Source organism: Nansenia antarctica (assembly GCF_963989245.1).
Source record: "Nansenia antarctica genome assembly, chromosome: 16".
Taxonomy (NCBI): Eukaryota; Metazoa; Chordata; class Actinopteri; order Argentiniformes; family Microstomatidae; genus Nansenia; species Nansenia antarctica.
In genome coordinates, this window is record NC_137686.1 from 5,499,242 (window position 1) to 5,515,172 (window position 15,931).

The window sequence follows — 15,931 nt, forward strand, 5'->3', positions numbered from 1 at the left end:
AGCCTATGTCATGGGTGCCTTTATTTGTGTTAACTTTAACTTCAGTTTGGTGATTACGCACATCATTATGGAACGTTTCTATGGTTCTGTAGTGGTACATCATTCCTTCCTTGGGACATTGTAAAGCCTGCAGCATGTGTACAGTGTTATCTGTGTTACAGTGTTATCTGTGACCACGATTGGGGATGTAATTTAACTGGGTGAAAAAACAAAACTTCTACTTTCTCCTGAAGGGACAGCTGTAAAAAAGTATTTTTTGATTGCAATATTATTCATTACAGTGGGGTGCACTCCTGGTTTAAAAGTAAAAGGGCCCTGTGCAAAAGTTTGGGAACCCTTTTGGATTATTCTTTATTACCTTTTGAGAAGATGATTACTAAGGCCCAGACCAATGTGATTTACTTGTTAGGGCTTCAATGAGTCAGGTGAATATGATTCTCAAACTTTCAGATAGAATGGCCCGAGATCTGGTGAGAAATGCTCAGAAGAACCCACAGTCACTGCAAAAGAGCTGCAAAAAGAGTAGCAGACAGCAGTCTAGTTGTTCACAGGACAACAATACAGCGTACTGTATACTGATACTGATACAGAGTTGCCAGAGAAGCCTTTCCTACGACCTCAACACAAAATGAAGCATTTGAAGTATGCAAAAGAAAACCTTGAGAAACCTGAAGCCTATTGGAACAATTTTCCAAATGTAACTTTGGCCACAACCAAAGAAGGTATGTTTGGAGAAAAAAGGGTGAAGCATTTGTAGAGAATAACACCTTGCCAACATTAAGCATGGAGGTGGATCAATTATGCTTTGGGGTTGTGTAGCACTGTATATTCAAATAGCCTAGTTTGGGTGTGGTTTCACACTCACTTTATTGCATACTTCTGTGAATCAGTCGGTTTCACAATGAGATAGAATTAAAATGAATTAAATTAAAATAATTTGCCATCAATCCACACACAATACCCCAGAATCAGGGTATTGTGTGTGGATTGAAGGCAAATTATTTTAATTTAATCCATTTTAAATTGAGGCTATAATACAACAAAATGTGGAAAAACTGAAGGGTCTGAATACTTTCCGCACCCACTGTATACCCTCCTCAAATGAAGAGTTACGTTAAGTTAAGGTTTTGTTCATGTCCCTGAGTAATCTGCACATATGCAAGTCTGTCATTTAACCCAGTAGTCATTCTGTTATTTCAAATCCAGTGTAAATAAGATTCTTACATTCTTAAATCCAGTGTAAATAAGATTCTTACATTCTTAAAAAACTAAATGTAGAACTTTGGATTGAAAATGAACATAGTATTACATTATCTGTCAAGTATTACATTATCAGTTTAAAATAAAAATGACCCACCTGAAAGTGTAATAAATTCCCAATACTGTAATAAGGTATTACATTATCAGTAAACATTTTATTACAATATCAGTCAGGCTATTTTATTACATTATTGGTAAATTATTACATTATTGGGTTGTATTACATTTTCGATGGAGTTAAGTGGACATTGTATTACATTATCAGGCGTTATTACATTATCAGGAAATTATTACATTATAGGGTGCTACACTCCCTCAAACTGATTTGATGCACAGGCCGCAGTTCTGTTAGTTGTGCACTCAACCTCTCTTTCTCCTTCTCATGCTGTCCCCGTTTCCCCCTCTTTCACCTTCTCTGTCCCGTAACCACTTTCATTAACTTCATTAAGATATCATCGGGGGAAACATTCTGCTATGACTACCGTTCTTCAATACAGCTTTTAATTTGAAACAGATAGCGGAAGTGTTGATTTAAAAAGAATAGACATATTTACAGATGTAGACAGTGAAAGTGTTCCTGGTATGATCATTTCCAGCAGGTGGCATGCAGAGAAAAAATTCGAGCCTCTGACTCTTTAGCTTGCTTTGCCTCAGCAGCCAGCGTGAGTCATGTTTGATGACATACCAGTGAAATGCAGCCGTGACCCCCCTGTAATGATATGCACTCATGTTTCTTTAATGACATAGAAAGACACATTACAACACCCGTCACATGACAAAATGTATATATGTAGATATTTTTCTTTTCTTTGAAAGTTGTCTCCCCCTAGTGTTTAAGACAGGTACTACTGCTTAGGTGTGAGCCATCAGGCCTGTAGCCAGCCTGGTGGAAGGGGTGGGTCTTTTTTCTGTGTTCAGTTTTTGGTCAGATTGCAGCATTCTGACACATAGGCCACATCAATCAGTATTGCCCAATGATCTACACCACTCAACAGTAGGGGTGGGAATCGCAAGGTAACTCACGTATCGATAACCGTACAATATTTTGCCCCCTGTAGATAAAGTTATTATTATTATTATTATTATTATTTGTTTTTCCCCACTTTGCACCATTTCAGCCATTCATCTTCTTAATTTGTATAACATCATAACATGCTGATAGAACATCGACATGCTAGAAACACATAACTATACATAATTAGATGATCAAACACGATCAGGTCCCAAAATGAAAGTATTTACAAAAGTCTCCCTTACCAGTAGCCTATGGTAAACGAGACTAGTGAATCCAATCCACAAATTAGTATTTAGTGATCGTTAAACTGTTGTTTATTATATCAAGTGGGTACTTTAAAACTTTAAAGAATCGGCAATGGAAGGAGAATCACAGATGCTCTAAAAGTGGTGCTTTTAACAACATTAAGGCTTCAAGGCTTAAAAAAATGGACCTTTGGCCGTGAGGGGGGGGTCGTTCGAATCGTCCGAACCCCCCCCCCCCCCCTTCGCTACGGGCCTGGCTATGTTACATAAATCAGTTCTACTTGAAGAAAAGTTGTTGGTCAGAACGCTTTTGATTGCAGAACATTTTTGGTTTGGCCTTCCCTTTACAGTTTCGTCCTAGGTGGCATTGTCTGAGTATTTATGTGAATAAACTTCTTATCTAAATATTATACTTAAATTAAAATTATGTTTGATACAGTGGCGGCTGGTGATACACATTTTGGGTGGGGCACAGGTTATGGGGGCATGCTCCACGGGGAAGAATATCAACTTTAAAATCTGGATTTTAGCATGAGAATATATATATATATAACTTGTATTAAAGGGCAAACTGCAAACACAACAAAAATATAATGTACAACAACTGACAAATCAACTGGAATAGTCTTTGTTAGCAGAGTAGACCTAATGTTAACAGCATGGACTTAAACCCTTTGTCTATCTGTGCAGCGGTAAGGTGAATAATTCTAGCAGCTCAAATGGATTGTACTGTCCAGACAGTTGTCTTGTTTAGCCATTCAACTAGGCATTATTTATTCAATGGAGAAAGACATGGAACACAATGCAATTGTGATAATAAATGTGTTCTTTGTTACTTTCAAACCCTGTGTCCCTCCCCAGTTACACTACTTGAACATGAATTTTGCCCTTCGTTCCTTCAGGCCTGCAAATCTCTCAATGACTTTCTGGGTTAAAGTCTGGCATTTCAATCACCAGTGTCTTCTCCATTGACATCATGGCCAATGCATTCAGCCTGTCCTCTGTCATTGTGTTCCGGAGAAAGGTTTTGATCCTTTTCAAGGTCGAGAAGCACCTCTCTGCCTCCGCCGTGGTCATGGGTGTGGTTATGAGGATCTTTAGGAGAGTGACAGTCTCTGAAAACACTTCTCCAAGATTGTTCTCCATAAAAAGCTGGAAGAGGTCCACAGCACCACGACAGGCTCTGAACTCCTCCTTGCTGTAGAGGAGATTGAGCTCGGTCTTCAGCTGGCTTCCACTGAGCATTGGGTAGGCCTTCAAGGTGCTGTTCAGTGCATCCTCCGGAAAGGCCCCCTTGTACTCTTCAAACCTGTCCCCCTGCAGCAAGGTGGCACTGACCAGGTGGTTTGTGAAGGAGAAGCGCTCCTTGGCATGTCCAAGTATGGTATCACAGACCTACAGAGAGAAGAAGAATTTAAAAATAATAAATAATAATATGTACCCTGTTCTTTTTTCATGCTAGTGTTTTGGGAGTTCTAGCATTCTAGCGTTGAAAGGTTAAAGGTCCCATATCCTTTGAAAACAGTTTATTGTTTTTGTACTCAGAGGGCTTATGCCAACACTGTGAAAATCAGAAATCTGTACCTATTACAGTATTTCCATAATTTCCTAATTCATATTTCTCCATATTTTAATAACGCAGGGTATTTGCAACATAGCAATGACCAGGAAGTGAAATAATATATAAAATAATATATGGGACCTTTAGGGCCCTATTATGCACTTCTTAACTTGCCGTCTTAAGTCTTAATTAAGACGCACCGCCAGGTTAAGACCTACCACCACCCTTATTATGCGCTTCATACGTGCTACTGCTATTATGCAGGTGTCGCTAGGCGCCCACACATAAGACGTAAGACTCCCGTGCATATATTACTCATTGTGGGAGTGTTCATATTGTAGCGAACGGGAATCTTCTAGTGTAACTCGCCCCATGCGGGAGTCGAACCCCGACCTCCCACATAACCGACGGCCGCGCTAACCATTAGACCAAGAGAGTTAACTCCCTTGGAGGAGCTGTTAACGGGGCCTCATACAGGATCGTTACACTATCCTCACCGTTCGGGAGAGTGTGCCCTCACGCTTCACTATGTCAAGTCCCTCACGTGGACACGCCTCTCCGATGGCCTTCCTTCCATCCCACTTCTGACACCAGTGTAGCGAACGGGAATCTTCTAGTGTAACTCGCCCCATGCGGGAGTCGAACCCCGACCTCCCACATAACCAGGGTTCGAGTTATGTGGGAGCCAATGGGAGCTGAGCTCCCATAGAGATGGTCTGAGGCTCTCTGAGCTCCCATGAAGGCAGTAAAATCAAAAATCTGTGGGGGTCGCTAATAATACATTACCACAACTATTATTTGATCAAAATGTCAATGTAATGAATATTATTTAATTTATATTATAAATATTGTAAAATAAACACGTTTTCCAAAAGAACTACGCGCACCATTAATCTCCTGTGAATGACAGTATGCCTTTGACTGCCTGCACTTCACCACCAAGACACCATGGGGCGCAGTAGAATATTGTGCAACAGCAAAAGGTTGATTAATCAGCTGTGCGGTAAACCGTTGGAACACACAGTGCACAGCTGATTAATCAATTAAACCAATAGAGTGAGACATCAGTTGCCTTTCAGGAAGTAGTGAGATCGTGCACCTAGCCTATTATTGAGAAGCAAACATTCATTCATTAGCTATACAGGAGTACATACAGTAGTAGCTACCATGCCGCCCAAAAAAAGGCCACTGCTGCCGACCGGGTCATCAAGCCTAGAAAATTTCGGGGTTTTATCAAAGACAAATTTGACCCTCTCCCGTTCATCCAATCTTGGATAAAGAAAGGACATCGGACGTCAGCATCATGGTTCCAGGACCGCGACCGCAGCCTACTGAACACAGACCACTTTGGTCTATCTTGTCTCCGTAAAGGTAAGGTGGCTTTTACTTTTTACTAACCTAGTGTACTAACCTAATGTATTTTTCGCTCCTTCTGTATAGCAAAAATAACACAATTATTGGCCGAGATACATGTGTGACTATCGCTTTTATAGCTGTTGTTTCATGTGGGGCTGTTGATGTGGTGAAATGAGTAGCCTGCAGCTGTAGCGTCAGGATATGTTGGGATTTGAGGATGAGGATGATGTTTCTGTACCGGTACCGTTTTTAAAGTATCGATTTGTCACCGGTATCGAATAAAACCCAAACTGTACCCAACCCTAACTATATGTTTACATGCCAACTAATTAGCTAATTCATTTCTGTCATTTAGAGCTGAGGGGAGCAACAGAGAGACGGACAACAGGACAGCAACAGAGAGACAGACAACAGGACAGTAACAGAGAGACAACGGGAGAGGAGAGCAATAGAGACAGAACTGAATGCACTGAACCTTTTTTTTATTCTTTGCATTATTAACACTGTTGTGTTATTGTGTTATTAAAGTGTTTAAGTGTTTTATGGTGAAGCATTATGAGTGGTGTGTGTGTGCTAGGGATGGACGGTTTCCAATTATTGAAACCGAAAAACCGTCAGAGAGTAAAACCGCGGTTTTCCGGTTAACCGAAAAATACAGTAAAAAAAAAAAAAAAAAAAAAAAAAAGGTAAAAATTTTTTTTTTGAAAAAGAGCGCCAATTTAAAATAATTGAGCCCTACTGCTACAATACACTCATGTCGAACACCATTAAAACACCGTAAGCACAGTCGCAACACATTTAGGCTACTTAGTTTCACAAATATAAGTGGAAAGGCAGACTTTTGTAAGCTACACCATACATGAAAACACATGAACACTTAACACACCAGCTCCGCTGATCCAGGGTGCACGCCTGCACGGAAGATCATCTCTTGGAACAGCGTCTTCATTGAATGAACTGCTTTCTCAATATCTTGGTTCTTAGACAAAGTTTCAGCTGCTGCTCAATGTATTTAAATATTTGAATACTGCTCAATAATCACTGAAATATTAGACTTAGAATTATGCAGTGAACATACTTAAAGCTTTTCATAAAAACCACATGCCGCGAGACTGACTCGCCCTGAACTGTCGTAAGTCAATCAACAAAGAATGCCCCATCAAAATAAAAGTGCCCATGGTAGAGCTGTCAAAATAGAGCTTTCAAAATAAATGTACTAATACAGATAGAGATAAATACAGAACTACCTTTGCGTCACTAAGTGACCGCGTATCTTCTGAGACATGCGTTCTGTCATCACTTTCAGTAGCGCCTTCACACACAGTGGCGCTGTGCACAAACACTCTTGATCCGTATAGCTCTTGTTTTATTATATTGTGGTTTAGTAAATACTGCACTTGGAGTTACATTCAATGCATGATTTGTGCTATAGAACATAAATAAAGTTTGATTGATTGATTGATATCAAATCAAATCACATTTTATTTCTATAGCGCATTTCTCACAAAAGTGACCCAATGCGCTTTACAGAGAGCAGCGAAAATTATCTTATTAAATGTAAGCGAGTAATTGTAAAAACCTTTCCTATCTACCAATAACTGAAGGCAACTATCTTTCCCATAGAGTGATTCGTTACCCTTAAATATAATCCCAATTAGATATTAATCCTCAGTTATTCTTCACAACTGACCAAACCTCTCATTCATTGCGCGGCAGATTCAGACTGTATCATTGTTATTTTCACACACGACAAACATGTGACATGTTCCAGTTTTATTCTTATTCTATTTTATTCTTCAAAAAAAAAAAAAAAAAAAAAAAAAAAACGGTTTCTGACGGTTTTGATAAAAAACCGTTTCTATTTTTAGAAACCCCGGTTTTCGGTTTAACCGAAAAACCGTCCATCCCTAGTGTGTGCAGGGTGCTCGTGAGTTGTATATTTTGGGGAGGGGGGAGGCTTGTGTATGGGGGCAGGGGGGTCCTCACACAAAGGAGTAGCCTAGGGCCACTGACCACCTTAATCCGCTACTGCCTATAGCTAATTAAAACTTGTAAGTCCCATCGCTGTGTGGGCATGATTCGCGCGTGCATGAGAACATTTCGCACTGTTATTTTGGAGACCCCCACAGAGTTCAGCTTATAACTCGAACCCTGCACATAACCGACGGCTGCGCTAACCATTAGACCAAGAGAGTTAACTCCCTTGGAGTAGCTGTTAACGGGGCCTCATACAGGATCGTTACAATATGTTAATGAAGTGCGCTAGGCGCCCCTGCTATTATGCGATCTGACTTTGTGCCTAGCGCTAAGAAGTGGTTTGAAAACTTCTTAGGCGCTAGACTTCATGCACGTTTTGAAACACGAGCGCGCCTCCGCGGTTTGCGCATGCGCGCCGACCGACTTCTTAAGAAGTGGGTCAGCGCGCATGCGCAAACCGCGGAGGCGCGCTCGTGTTTCAAAACGTGCATGAAGTCTAGCGCCTATGAACTGCATACTAGCATAGCGCTTATGACTTAACGCAGCCGGTTCTTAAAGGGAATGGCACCTGGCACGCTGATTGGGTTGATTGAGAAGACGCCCAAAACACACCCATGACTAATTTCTGGGCTTAGCGCCGGGTCTTAGGCGCCCACTACCGCACGCATAATAGCAAAGTGGCCTTGACCACGCCTCCACGTCTTAAGTTTAGATCTACCGCCTCGTCTTATTGCTTAAGACTTATGAAGTGCATAATAGGGCCCATAATGTTACAACTATACTGAGCACAGTTCCCTCTCCAAAATGTCAAATATAGTACTTTTGTGTTTTTAATAGCTCCTTATTGTAAATGATGCCTCAGGATCAAAATTATTTTTAGTCACATTTCTCAAAATTGTGTGCCTTCATTTTATTTAAACGAAGGCCTCCGGTGTAACATGGACTGTGACTGATTCTACAACATCAACTCACCTCTGCTGCAATCTTTTACCCCCGTCGTTGTCCACAACGCCTCGGTGCCGGCACTTTGAAAAAGCATACAGGGAAAGCAATAAAAGGCATTGCTAACACCACATCCAGTTAGCCAACTCCGTTTCTCATAAACCGTGCCAGTGAACGCCCGGTTGTAAACTCGTCCCCGATCTCTTGTTTGCTGATTAATTTGCAAATCGGGTCGTTCCGGTCCAAGCTCTTTAATCCGTTTCTGTTCTTGAATTGAACGCCTTGAAAACGGGTTTTCTTTAAGCGAGACAACCGAATTGTCTTTTAGTTCAGAAGCACTTCTCCCAGTAGAACATGCAGCAGACTCCATTGTTTCACTCTCAAAGTGAGGCGCCAAAGTCACGTAACAGTAATGAGGTCTACAATTGGCTATGGGGAGTTGCCTCCCCCTCCTCCATCTGGACGATCAATTGGCTATGGCGGAGATCCCTCCCCCTCCATCCGGATATGATGTAATCTAGCATCAATATTTGCTCTCCGGGGCGCCCCGGACGGGAAATAGTAGACAGCCAATTGGAGCGCTGCTACAGCTCACGTGTAAGCCAAAAGTATTTGGCCTGCCATAGACTTGCATTCGGCCGGTGCCCCGACTCCTCCCCTATGCATTTTAACAGTGAATTTTACACACACACAGATAAAATGTTTATTGTATTGGAGGATTTTTAATGAATGCTGATAGGCGCCGACAGAATATCAGCCGCATTTTGTGAATAAACAATGTTTATTTTAAAAAAACTTTTTTTTTTACAAGTCGCAACTAGGAAGTGAAGGTGGGGGCGGCGCCCCAGCGCCCTCTATTGGCCAGCCGCCACTGACTTGATGACGTCCACAAATTCCACTGTATATTGAATCATTCTCCAAATTGAAATCTACAGTTTATACCCAATGACCCCCACTCCTCCTCCCCCCGCTTCTTCCTTTTTTTTTCTTTTCTTTTTTGTATTCTACTTAAAACGGATCCCGCAAACTCAGTGTTATTAATTCATCTTTAAAGGGAGTAAAGGATTGAACAGAATCCGCATAGGTTTTATTTGAATAAAAGCATTTTAAAAGTAATTTTAAGGAGCACCATATTCACAGTGATGGATGATTTGGTTTTTACAAATGACTACTGCAAGCACACGGAGAAGAAATAAAGTGACTGATAACTGTTCTGAAAGGTGTGTTGCTCACCTCTCTGGTCTTTGTTTGACAGGATGGAGACACCAGCGTGTACGTCTAACAAAGTTTATTAGTGTAACGTGGACATGAGGAGTGTGATGCAGATTTAGATTCAACTGAAGTGCTTTTTAAAGATCATAACTAGCATGTGTCTGCTCTCCACACCGATAAGCTAACATACAATTAAAACCTCTGACATTTCAACCGGAACGTTTTTTGAACGATAAAAGATAAACCGCTAATGACCTGAATCAAGATTGGCATGAGGGTGATACGACTGCCTCCCCCCTGCTTTGAACAATCATAAAACATGCCAGATTGATTCCTGTCGACCTCGTCTGTACCTACTGGAAAAAATAACGTCTAGGAGAGAAATGCACACACACGATGTCTCATGACAACACATACAAATGTAGCATTTATTACTTCAAATAAATAAACATGCACCTTTCCTCAGAAATGTCATTCTTAATAAGGTCATGAAGGCCAATAAAACGAGTGAGAGTGCCGTCGTCGTAGATTCTGAAAAGGTGAAAGATTCCCCCCCCTATTTCCCCTATTTCAAGCGCTCTATGAGTTCCTGAGTGAGGCAGAGGTTGAGCAGCTGCACGGTGGAGAGCTGGGCCAGGAGGGGGTAGGCCTTCAGCAGCCGCTCCCAGCACAGCTCCAGCAGGCTGGGCACGGCCAGCCAGATCTTAAACAGGGAGCCAGTCTCGTGGATGTTCTCGTGGATGTTGTTCACCACGCCACCGTGGATGTACATGCAGCCAGCCGGGGTGACGGCAGCACAGTGGAAGTAGGCGGGCTCCGGCATCACCGCCGGCAGTCTGGTCCACTGGAACGTCTGCAGGTTCATCTTCCACAGGTCCGCCAGGATCAGCTCCCCGTTGTACCCGCCGCACAGGAACACGTCGTTTCTTATCTGCACACAGCTGTGACATCTCCTAGGAGCCGGGTACCCTATTTTATCATGAGGCTTGGTGGCGATCTCTTCCCACGAGTTGGTCTCCAGATTGTAGGCGTGAATCTTGTCCAGAGGGTAGGACGTCCAGGAGGTCCCCCCTCCCAGGATGTAGATCCTCTGTCCGTCGTGTGCTATCTCATGCTTGTACCGTTGCCCCGGCAGGGGGTTGTTGGGCTTGAGGTGGATCCACTCCCTGGTGGTCAGGTCCAGCCTGTGCAGGTCTGTTCTGTAGTTGTACCCTGTGGTTCCTCCAAACACATACAGGAAGCCGTTAATGATGGCCATGCCCTGTCCGTATATTCTGTTGGGCTTCGTCCCTCGGCAGTTGAGCAGCGACCACCGCTTGTACTTGACGTTGCAGACGTGGACGTCGTTCCCGTTGTTCTCCCCCAACGGGATCCCGGTGCCTCCGAATACGAACAGGTTGTTGCCGTGCAGAACGGCTGCCATGGAGGCCAGCTCCGTGGGCATGGAGCCCTCTGTGCGGATCTGTTGCCAGGTGCTCGTGGCGAAGTGGTACCTCCACAGCTCCCTGAACTCGTCGTAGTCGGGGTGGTACCCTCCGAACACGTACAGGTTGGTGTTGTCTGCCGCGCAGCGGTGGCCGCTCCTGCTACCACTAGGAGTACATGCTACTCGGAGAGGAGGCTCTGACAGCTTCTCGAATCTATTCAGCTGGTCCTCCATCGTTTCCCCAGATCCTAGTCAACCGAGAAAAAAAAACGTTACATAAAATCTGGACAGAATCCTACTAATACATGACAAATATGAACACTCGAAAACATTCGAAAAATGCACACCGGGCTGTGCATCTACGGACCAATCAGAGAGCGCCCCCCCCCTTCCTGAAGTCCACGGTCAGCTCCTTAGTTTTGCTGATGTTGAAGGAGAGGTTATTTTCTCTTACCTCTTCCCTGTCTCATCGTTGTTAGTGATCAGACCAACCACAGTGGTGTAAACTGATTCTAGATCAGCGCCTAGGAGTAATCTCACTTCGCTCCAGCGGTAAGGGCGAAGTTTTCCTGAATGATTATCGCAAAGTATGCTGGGAGCAATAGTTTACCCAGTGAGCAATTTTACGTTGATTAGACGACGTCTAAACAACGTCTAAATGGCCCGTAGACGTCTAGGCCAAATCGAGGCTAAATATAGGCCAAATTGGACATTTAAAAAACGTCTATGTTTAGACGTTGAAATGCCGTTGAAACATAGAAAGGGAAACAACGTCTATATTTCAACGGTATGTCAACGTCTTAACATAGACGTTGTTTCAATTTCCAATTTAGCCTAAATTTAGCTTAATTATAACCTAGACATTGAAACACCGGTGTTTAAACGTCTAGGCTAAAACAAAGCCTAATGGAGGTGAAATTGAAACGACTGTTTCTATAGGCATTTCAACGGCAGACTATATAGAGTTGAAATTGAGTTTAAACAGACGTTTCAATTTCCAATTTCACATCAATTTAGCTTTGTTATAGCCTAGACGTTTAAACACTTAGTATAAGTAGACAAATACAATTTTCATGAGTAATAAGTAAATTATGACAAGGAAATATGAATAAGAACATGTATTTATTTAGGGAAATAGTAAATACGAAATATAAATAAGGAAATAAGAATATTAAATATTAAATATTAACAATGAAATAGGAACATTACATACAACATAATAGTATTTATTAACAGTTAGGGAGACAACATTTAGGTTGGGTTATTCTTTCTGTAGCCAGCACTCCCGTTCTGCCTTGTCTAGCGTGTGCGGAGAACATAAACACAAGTCAGTTGCACAAAAACGTATCTAACAAACGAGCGCTTGCTATAAACAGTTAGTCTACCACGTAGGTAATATTAACCTCTCTATATCACAGAAACAGTTCCCAAGTGCTTGGAAATCTGCTATTGTCACTCCCATTTTTAAGGCTGGTGATCCACGCATAATCTCCAACTACAGGCCAATTAGCATCACCCCCACAGAGTTGAAGGTGGCAGAGAAATGGGTAGCCAAGCAGATCATCTCCCACCTCAACAGTAGTTCTTTCCCCTTACATCCCATGCAGTTTGGCTTTAGGGCCAAACACTCTACTGAGACTGCAAACTGTCTCTTTATAGAGAAAATAAAATCTCTCATGGATAAGGGTGGTGTCGTAGGTGCTGTGTTCCTCGACCTTAGAAAAGCATTTGACACTGTCGATCACAAAGTCCTCCTCTCCAAGCTAGCCACTTTTAACTTCTCTGAGGGTGCTTTGAAATGGATGAAAACGTATCTCTCTGGCCTCTCTCAATCAGTCTGTGTAAACGGTCGCCTATCTGAGCCACTGAATCTATCTACCGGTGTTCCGCACGGATCCATACTGGGGCCAGTCTTATTCAGCATGTTTATTAACGATCTGCCATCAGTGTGTCCTGAGGTTGATACACTAATGTATGCTGACGACACTGTACTATTTGTACATGGTCAGACCAAGACGGAGGTAGCTGCTGTACTTACCAAATCTATGGCTCAGGTGACTACATGGTTGAACCACTGTCGTCTCCAACTTAATGTTTCCAAGACGGTCAGCATGTTTTTTACCAAAACAAACCGTTCTGCTGAAGAAGCATAATCATTATCTCAGGGGAACAACTACAAGTTGTGAACGAGTTCAAATATCTTGGGGTGCTGTTAGATTCCAACCTCACTTTTAAGGCACATGTCAAAAAGGTCTGTAAAATTGTCAAGTTCAATCTGTCCAACTTCCGCTTTATAAGGGACTACATGTCAACAGAGGCAGCTACCATGTATGTCCACGCCATGATCTTCACACACATCAACTATTGCATAACAAGCTGGTCACAAGCAAATCCCACAACCTGCAAAGCACTCGAGTCACTATACAAACAAACAATCAAAACACTAGACAAGAAGCCAAGACACTTTCACCACTGCACAATACTGAAGAAACACAACATTCTAAGCTGGGACAATCTGAAAACCTACACAAACCTCTGCCTTGTCTATAAAACTATCCACAATTTAGCCCCACCACCACTTAACACCTTCATCTCACGACCAGGAAGTACAGCACGCACCACAAGGGGTGTCACCAGAGGGGACTGCACCATCCCATTTAGGAGGAGTGCCTTTAGTCAGTCTGCCTGGTCAGTTAGAGGGGCACGTGAATGGAACCTGATTCCAGGGCACCTTAAAGAATTAGGCACCTTTAAATCATTTAGAAAGCACCAAAAACAGTGGATGATCAACACACACACCTGCCAACATTGAAATGTCCTGTCCTATACCTGTATGTCATGTGTACCGCCTGTCTGTGTACCGCCTAACATGTCTTACCTGTACAGTCTGTGTGCTTGTTTTTAGTCTGCTTACCGTGCGTATATGTTGCTTGCTTTTAGTCTGCTTACCGAATATGTACCCTCCCTTTAACCGCCTATGATTAATGTATGCTCTTTTAACCCTCTGCTTATATGTACCCTCCTTTTAACCGCCTATGATTAATGTATGCTCTTTTAACCCCCTGTGTTATGCCCTTAAGCTAAATGCTTGTCCTGTCTACTTTTTTGTGCCTAGGTCTACCTATATTTTATCTTTTAAATGTACTTTTTTCCTCCAGGGAGCCGTATACAACATCATGGCATAGGGACTGCGGATGAAAACTAGCTTTCGGGCTAACTCTGGCGTATTTACAATTTATTTTTGTTTTATTAATATGTCCCTTGAATAAATAAATGAATCTGAAGGTAGATAGTCAGCGCTGGATAATCACATTTTCACCACCTACCTGAAATTCAACTGTCGAGTCTATAATTATTTCTCTTTCGGTAACCAGGTAACCAACTCCTCGCGCACTTCACTTCTTCAAACTGTCTGCCCTTGTCTCTCTGCTCAACTCGACCGGTCGATTTTTGAATTTAAACGTCTCGCCGAACAACCAATGAAATAGACAGAACTTCTGAAATGGGTGGGAAATCGGCATTTGATTTGATTAGAATGATGCAGGTTGTTCATTGGGTGAACCGTGAAGCTGCAAAGCACTTGTCATGTTTACTCGACGTCATATGACAGGAGGGACATTTATTTAATTTAATTTTACGATTTCAATGTATCTACCGGTATATATATATATATATATATATATATGACACTCTTATAAATTGAAAGTGACCAATTACAAACATTGAAATTAACAATATTGTATTCATTACATTGGCAACACTTCATGACCAATATGTGTCATGACAGGCACAGCCTTATTCAGTAAAGTCAGTAGGCTATTGTTGGACAAAATATTTGAAACAGACACTCAACTAAACATAATAAACCAACAAAGATAAGAAGGCTTTCTTAAGATATTATTTGAGGATATGATTTACTACTGGGGGGTATTCCAGTCACTTTAGGTAAAAAGTTAGTTTATGTGCAGTTGTGTAGTTCAAACTCCTCTTCAACTTGAACGGAACTCTCCACATCATAGTCAAGTCTGCAGGAAGGGCCCTCAGATTTCGAGATACCCCTACCCGAGGTAGAACAAATGACAACAATGATTTTTCTTATCTTTAGGGTCTCCCATTAATGAAATTGATTGTTGTCACATTTTATTTTGGGGGGAAATATGTTTTTTTGGTTGTTCTTTAGTTTTGTATTGGTCTAGTTGTTTTGACCTGTTATAGCCTACTGAATTTTAATGCATTTAAGATAAGTAGAAAATATGTTTAGACACAGACCGCATTTAGCTGGGTTAAAGGACAGCGATGTATAGACGCAATTTAAACCACCTCTTCTGCATGAATAACTATGCTAGACAACATGGAATCTCAGACTAAATGACGGTCTGGTACATATTTTGACAATCTACAGGCGTTTAGGGTATTAATTTAAACTCAACGTGCTGCTAGACTAAAACAGGTTTAGACACAGACCGCATTTATCTGGGTTAAAGGACAGCGACGTATAGACGCAATTTAAACCACCACTTCTGCTAGGATAACTATGCTAGACTATATGAGTTTATACTATAATATACTATAATATGAGTTTATACATATGAGACTATATGTATGTTTATCTTGTAGATAGTACTAGTTATTTGTCTGTATTATCTTGTAGATAGTACTAGTTTTTTGTCTGTCTTACATGTAACGATGAATTGAGTATCAAGGACCCCAATTGAAATAAGCCAGTGGCTTTCTTGGGTTTTTATCCTGTTAGTTGACCTTGTATGTAATATGTACTTTCATGTACCTACTTCTGCAAATCTTCTAATAAAGTTCTCAATCAATCAATCAATCAATCAATGAATCTCATACTACATGACGTCTGGGACGTATTCTGACAGTTTAGAGGGGTTTAATAACGGTTTTCATGCATTTAAGATAAGTAGAAAATATAGCCG

General features: G+C 41.7%; 1 protein-coding gene across 1 annotated transcript; it reads right to left on the bottom strand.

The window, feature by feature from the left end:
• Positions 1–10,133: 10,133 nt before the first annotated feature.
• On the bottom strand, positions 10,134–11,228 carry LOC308171687 (kelch domain-containing protein 10-like; the record flags this gene model as incomplete). The annotated part of the gene is made up of 1 exon (XM_080546559.1): positions 10,134–11,228. One exon carries the CDS (start codon positions 11,226–11,228, stop codon positions 10,134–10,136), a length of 1,095 nt encoding a protein of 364 aa, XP_080402685.1.
• Positions 11,229–15,931: the final 4,703 nt, after the last annotated feature.